Source organism: Drosophila elegans, unplaced genomic scaffold (genome assembly GCF_018152505.1).
Source record: "Drosophila elegans isolate 14027-0461.03 unplaced genomic scaffold, ASM1815250v1 contig_12, whole genome shotgun sequence".
Classification (NCBI taxonomy): Eukaryota; Metazoa; Arthropoda; class Insecta; order Diptera; family Drosophilidae; genus Drosophila; species Drosophila elegans.
Window position 1 is genome coordinate 1 of NW_024545484.1, and position 7,609 is coordinate 7,609.

Below are 7,609 nucleotides of genomic sequence, written 5' to 3' on the forward strand. Positions count from 1 at the left end.
TAAAGAGGTAAGCGGGATTTTATTCCGTTAGTTTCCTCATTTGTTTTGTACTATAATGATAACGTTTAATCATTTTTGGAGGCCCATACAAATCCAAAAACTTCAAAAGTCTTATTTGTAGCTATGAGCTCTTCGTACTGGTCAAATACATAGAAATTTTCTATTAAACATAGAAATACATAGAACTGCAACTACCAAAAACAAGTAAAGTAGTTATCATACTCTTGCTGTAGGTATTACACTTTCAGTGAAAAGATTGCAAGGCATCACCATCACTAGACTAAAGTTGAAATAGCCATGTCCGTTCAGCCGTCTGTACGCCTGCCGTCCACTTCTACGAAAACTTGTCTCACAGCTTAGGCTATCTAGAAGGAAGTCTACCAAAAGTCTCATTCGACTTTTACTTTAATTTTTAATTTTAAATTTACCTAACTTCATTATTTTTAAACATATAAGCAAGGCATATAACGCATACAACTCGATGTCTAGTAGTTTTATATAATGGGCGTATTCAGCAGAACAACATGATCACTGATCACTGATGGATCAGTTATCAGTGATCAAGTTTATTCTGCTGAACGCTAGTGATACTTTTCGAATTATTTAATTAATTTTTGCTTGTTTTGTTTGTTTTTTATTTTTGTTTTTTATTACAATGTGATTTTTCTGTTTGGTTTTATCGATATTTACACCATTGATATAGGCTAGCAGATATGTAGCATGTAGTATGTATCAAGAAAAATAAGCGTATATTTTTGCTGATCATGATGGAAGAATTTTTGCAAATCCCGAAATTAGTGATCAGTGATCATGGTGTTCTGTTAAATACGAACAATGTTAAATAATCTCGTATATCTGCAAGGGTGTATTAACTTCGACTAGCCAATGTAGTTTGATTGTACAATACATTCAGATAGCTCATATCGGTTTCTTTCAAAAGGTCTCTGCAAAAGAAGCGCCAGTAGAATATCGGAGCGATACCAGAAAAGAAAGTCGTGGCCGCTTGTTGCAATATGATACTGAGTCAAAGGAATGGGATAACTATTCGCCTCATGGAGGAGAGCGACTACCCAATCGTGAAAGTTTTTATGAGGGACTACTTTCATTACGACGAGCCTATGGGAATAGGTCTCGAAGAGCAAATTCATCTTCTAAATGAGGAAGAAGCTGACGAAGGATACCTTTCGGTGATTAGCCAAGGGCTTTCCTTGGTAGCGTTCGACGAGAACAAGGGGGGACTCCTTGTGGGCATTGCTCTGGCCGAAAGAATGGACCCCAGCATACTGGCCAAACAACATAGGGAAGCCGAGGAAATGGAGCAAAATGCTTTGGGTCGAAGCAGGCAGATGATAGCCCAAGTGGAGCGCGATGCCAACATCTTCGAACGCTGCAGTGTCCGCATATATCTGAACTTAGTGGCCGTCTCCGTTCACTCCTCGATGAGGGGAAGAGGTCTTTTGTCCCACCTCGCCGTCACTCTAATGAACCTGGGTCGCTCCAGGGAATTCCCCCTTCTGATTGGCAGCACCAGTTACTACTCCGCCAAGCAGGCCATGGAAGGCTTGGGAATGAAGTGCATTCACTCGCAGGCCTATGCCGACTACAAAGACGATCAAGGCCGACCCATATACAATCCACCAGCACCCCATACTCATGTCCGGGTCTTGGCTAGTAAGCTTTAAACTAATAAATATAAATAAACTGATAAATATCAGTCTATGTAAATCCCAATTTTGTACTTAATATTTAAATTAAAAATAAAAGCATAATATTAAATACATTTCATAATAAATTGCATGATTTATTATTATTGATGTTGTTTAATGTTAAAAATATTTTATTGAGATAAATATGTATTAAATATTATTTGTATTTTAGTTGTTTAAATCAATTCTCAAAATCAAGCAAACAATTTTAACAATTTTTAATGTATTCATATTTAACGTAACTAAAAACCGCAGTGGGCGAAATCAAAGCAAAAATATTTCAATTGGGTTCAAAATATTTGAATTTTCTACGTTTTTTTTTACCAGTGTATGAATAAAAAGAAACTACAGAAATATTTATATTTTAAATTTTTGTAACCTTTTAACATGTAGTCTTAATATATTTAAAAAAAACATTATTTTATTCTGTAGTGTACGACATACAATCGGTGGAATGAGATAATAATTTTAACCGCTTTGTGATGTTTTAAACAGAGATATTGGCAGAAAGGTAATTTTTGTTCTAGATTTTTTTTTATAATACTTAATAATAATAATTAATAAGTTTTTTCGGAATCTTTAAGTGCATAATTTTTTGTTCACTTTTTCTACTGCGAGAGAGACACTGAATAAATATTTTTAAATATTGTGTTTTAATATTGTAGGGACTTAAATAAAACCTTTATTGAACAAAATCTATGTACAAGGAATTGTCTTCGTATCTTAAAACATTTAATTTCCTAGTTCTACAGTACCCCCGTTTACAGTCTCATGGCCATTACTCGCAACGTTGTGTTTGGTTCTGCCGGTGCAAAGATCACTCGTCCTTGATCGTCCTTGTGGTCGGCGTAGTCGAGGGAGTAAATGCACTCCATGCCCAGCTCTTCCTTCTGGCGAGCAGAGTAAAAGCTTGTGCAGTAGGCCACCAAGACGGGCAGTCCCCTGGACCGACCCACGTCCACCAAAGTGGCGGTGAGGCGGGAACCCAAGCCCTTGCCCCTCATCGCGGTGGCCACACAGGTGACGTGGGAGTAGAGCGCTTTCGAGATGCCGTAGCGCTGAAAGAGATTGGCTTCGTGCTTGGCCTTGATGAGTATGATGTAGATGCGACCCCAAGCGTTCTGCTCCAGAGTCTCGGTCGCCGGTGGCTGCGGTTCCACATCCTTGGAGAACTAGACTCCTGCCAGGACGAAGCCCACAATTCGACCACCGCTGCTCTCGTCGAGGGCCAAAAGACATGTGTCCTGGTGGATCATCGAGAGCTTGATCGCGTCATTTTCCTCCTCGTTCTGCAGGTGAACGGGTTCACCGCTGGACTGGCACAGGGGCTCCGCTGTAAAGTACTCCGTCTTCATGAATGCTTTCACGTTTTCATAGTCCTCCGGGTTCATTGTGCGTATAGTGACGCCATTCCTTGGCTTGGAAGTCATCGTGTGCCAGGTGTTCTATCTAGTTCTTCGCTTTTATTCCTGCATAAGGTGGCTTTTATACACTGATTAATATCTTGCCAAATAGTTATTTGCTATTTATTTTTAACCCTAGTGATAGCTTATCACGTAATTAACTACATTGGCCAACAAATTTTTTGCAGCTCAAATGACCTTTGATAATGATAATTTAGGCTTTTGTTAGCGTAATTTGCCACTTTACTTATCCATTTGCTTTGACAATTGCGCTATAGACAAAAGAAAATTGATTTTTTAATCTGTTTGCTTAATTTAATCTCTAAGAATGGGTAAACAATTTCAGTAATATTTTGGAATAACAAAGTTATTTGTTCTTTTTGAAGCTCGTCATTGATGTGTGTTCTCATAACCGTCATTATACCCTTTCAAAGGGCGTTATGCGATCTCAGTTTAAATCTTTCGCAATCGATTTATTTAATGTGTACGTAGATCATAATTGAAGCATAGTTTGTCCAAATACAATATGTAACGCTCAGGAGCGCACAGAACAAACATAATATATAAGAATAAACAAATAATAAATATAGGCAGTAGTTATAGATTAAGATAGTAGTAAAATGCAAGAAGCAAGAAGCCGAAATAAATATAAGTTAAAACGGAAATATTCAAATTTAAATATCCGGGCGGACGCGCCAAACAAAAGAAACGGTCACACTGACAAACGGCCACCACAAACCACACGCGTTATGACACTGGCTATAGGATTAAGAAACTACAGTCACACTAATTGTGACTGGCAAGGGCCGGGAGGGATATAAAAAGGGCGCCGGTGGCCCATACAGATTCACTCTGCGGCCGACGGCGAGCGGAGAAGGTAAGGCTTACGCATTGGTGTGAGAAAACTTCTCTGGGAGTTAACTGCGGAGTATTTTTCGGGATAGGGTCTAGTACCCCGTCCGCCCAATACATTGTAGTTAGCTTTTCCTCCCTCTTCCACTTCTTCCCACCCTCCAAAAGACCGGCCATCATCAGTGATATCCGACCTTTGGGATCCCACACCCCAAGACCGACCGTCATTAGTGACACCCGATCTTCTGGGGCCTCCACCCTCTGCTCGAAACTGGTAGACCCAAGCGGCCTCCACCCTTTTCTCGGAACTGGTAGACCCAAGCGGCCTCCAAACTGTCTCATCCTCATAGACATAAGCAATAGCCAAGGAGGACGACGTGGCCTTTTTCTTTCTCACCCACAGGACGCCGGAACGCCGAACGACGACGCAGAAGTCACCGGCATCCTACGGGCGGACGAGCCCCTGCAGCACGAACTCTATCTATCGTATGTACACGATAATTCTTAATAAACGCATACCGATTCGATTTCACTGAACCCCGCTTACGTGTCATACTCTGGGAACCGGGTCGAACTCTTCCAGCAACCACTCCTGACATAAATAAATGTTGGAACGAACACCTGGACACCGTTGAGCTACCTCAGCAAAGCAGGATCGTTACATGGCGCCCGAGCAGGTTAAAGTGGTTGCAAAGAGAAAGACACCGGTACAGAGTTATGTCGACGTGGGTGTACCTAGCAACAAAGGCGGATCTGATCGAGTACGCAAGGGAGTTCGGATTAGACGCAACAGGAAAAGTGGAGGAGCTAAGACAGATACTATCAGCATTCGCAAGGAACCCAAACCACACGGAGACGATCAGGCGAAGACTGGGAGAGCTAGCAGAGAAGCACAAGAAGGAAAAAGGAGCAACGGATCAGAGCAGCACACCAGCGGAGGAACTCAACACAATAAGAACCTGCACAAACCCCCCAAGACTGATTTGCTGGGTATGCGGCAGAAATCGAACAAGAACAACGGACTGTTGCAGAGCTGGAGCGGGAAACGCCAGAGGCCTGAGCAGATAACGCTGGCGGCACAGGACCAAAAACAAATACCAGCTACATGGGAACAATTAAGTTGTGACGGATTTCAAATATTGGCCACAGTAAAAATCGGACCAGTAAAAGCAAAAGGAACAGTGGACACAGGATCTTCACGGAGTGTGATCAGCAAGAGAAGATACCACGAATTGAGAAAATATGGAAGATGGAGGAAGGGAAGGACAGAAATAACATTGGCGAACGGATCAAAGCAAAGATCGGATGGAGATTTTACAACCAACATACAGTTCGCAGGAGAAGAATTCGAGTTGGACTTTCTCATCTTTAATCAGGTGACAGGAGGAATATTATTAGGAATGGACTTTCTGGCCAAAACTCGCACAAGAATCCAATGCGGCAACCTGGAGTTAGATATCACCGAGGCAGAGGGGGCGGCAGCAGGCCATGAGACGGAGGCACGCCCAGACTCACAAGCACCACAAGCGGAGTTATTCACGAACGAGATGGGGTGGATCTTACCAAGGGATGCAACGATGTCGGCCAGGGCGGTCGACGAGATTAAAGAAAGATGGAACAGAAGGAGAAAGGGAAAGCAGCAAAGCATATTGGTAAAAGACGAGCGAAAGACGTGGAAGGTTATTTTTGGAAGGGGAACCCGAATTACTATAAGACACTTCGTGCCTTCTCAAGAGGGGGGGAGGTGTGACGCTCAGGAGCGCACAGAATAAACATAATATATAAGAATAAACAAATAATAAACATAGGCAGTAGTTATAGATTAAGATAGTAGTAAAATGCAAGAAGCAAGAAGTTAAGTAGGCAAGAAGCCGAAATAAATATAAGTTAAAACGGAAATATTCAAATTTAAATATCCGGGCGGACGCGCCAAACAAAAGAAACGGTCACACTGACCAACGGCCACCACAAGCCACACGCGTTATGGCACTGGCTATAGGATTAGGAAACTACAAGTGACACCCGATCTTCTGGGGACTCCACCCTCTGCTCGAAACTGGTAGACCCAAGCGGCCTCCACCCTCTTCTCGGAACTGGTAGACCCAAGCGACCTCCAAACTGTCTCATCCTCATAGACATAAGCATAGCCAAGAGGGACGACGTGGCCTTTTCTTTCTCACCCACAGGACGCCCGCCGCCGGCCGCGATGACGACGCCGAACGACGACGCAGAAGTCCCCGGCATCCTACGGGCGGACGAGCCCCTGCAGCACGTACTCTATCTATCGTATGTACACGATAATTGTTAATAAACGCATACCGATTCGATTTCACTGAACCCCGCTTACGTGTCATACTCTGGGAACCGGGTCGAACTCTTCCAGCAACCACTCCTGACATAAATAAATGTTGGAACGAACACCTGGACACCGTTGAGCTACCTCAGCAAAGCAGGATCGTTACAAATAGTTTTAAAATTAAAACAAAACCATTTACTTCCCTTTTTTTTTATTTTTTTTTTGGAAATTGTTCGTAACCCTGTATATATCAAACTTTTGAGATTTTTAAACTTTGGATATTTATTAAACAACAAAAAACTATATTTCTCTGTTCACTTTGTTGGAAATATGATTTAGAAAAAAATTATTTTTAGTTAAAGAAAGAAAAGTTCACTAAGATAAAAAAAATAAAATTACTTAAAATAAAAATCTACAAATGATCAACAAGTATCTGAAAAACAACGAAGACAACTTAACATAAATATTATTTTAAATATGGTATTTAAATTTCAGTTTGCAACACAGTGAAGGAGCCATTTCAGACCCTATAAAGTAAACTATAACTATATTCTTAATCGGCATTACTAGGTGAGTTGATCTTTCCATGTCCGCCAGTCTGTCTTTCTACACAAACTAGTCTCTGAGTTTGAAAGCCATTGTGTTTCTATTGGACGGACAATTACATCATGTAGAACAATCGAAAAAAATGGATAAAAGGAATTATAACATCGCTGTTGTTCAATTGATTTGTTTCGATTTGTTCATATTCAATAGAAAATGCCTGTGTAAATTTCGTATCTTTAATATAATTTTTATTATGCTTTTGTACATTTATTGCGTTCATCGTCGAACTATTTTGTGTTATCACCGCAACGCGAAGTTATCAAAGGTCAGATTTGTTTAAGCACGTGTTCCCATGAACAAAGACGAATGGCCGGTTGGCGACGAACTCCTTGAACATCTCAGGCAAAGTCTTGTTATCTAGGACATAAAACTAGTATTATTATTATTGTGTTTCAGGCCCGAAGAGTAGCTCAAAACTTACACTCAGCTCCCCAAGTCATTGTTTTACCATCGCCCGCGTTGATGTGGGCCTTGTGCTGCTGATCCAGTCTGCCCAGGTTCGTGATCGACCTCAAGCTTGACATGACCGATCCTCTAAAGGGGCTGGGTCTCCACCAGATGTTCACGGCCAGTTCGAAGGTGGCCGAATGGGCTGTGAACATCTGGTAGAGGCCCAGCCTCCGCAGAGGATCGGTCATCTCAAGCTTGAGGTTGATCATGAACCTGGGCAGGCCGGCCGGGCCGACTGCTGCTTGAGGCTGGCCAGTCCGATACGATTGGGCATCAGGCAAGGATTAGTACGGCAG

At 41.9% G+C, this 7,609-nt stretch overlaps 2 protein-coding genes across 2 annotated transcripts; one reads left to right on the top strand and one right to left on the bottom strand.

The window, feature by feature from the left end:
- Window positions 1-1,013: 1,013 nt before the first annotated feature.
- Window positions 1,014-1,682, top strand: LOC108143672. Its single transcript, XM_017268183.1, has one exon. It carries the CDS (start codon window positions 1,014-1,016, stop codon window positions 1,680-1,682), a length of 669 nt encoding a protein of 222 aa, XP_017123672.1.
- A 785-nt stretch (window positions 1,683-2,467) lies between these two features.
- Window positions 2,468-3,136, bottom strand: LOC108143671. Its single transcript, XM_017268182.1, is given in 1 exon segment — window positions 2,468-3,136. A coding segment is annotated over 1 exon segment (669 nt).
- Between the last annotated feature and the right edge of the window lie 4,473 nt (window positions 3,137-7,609).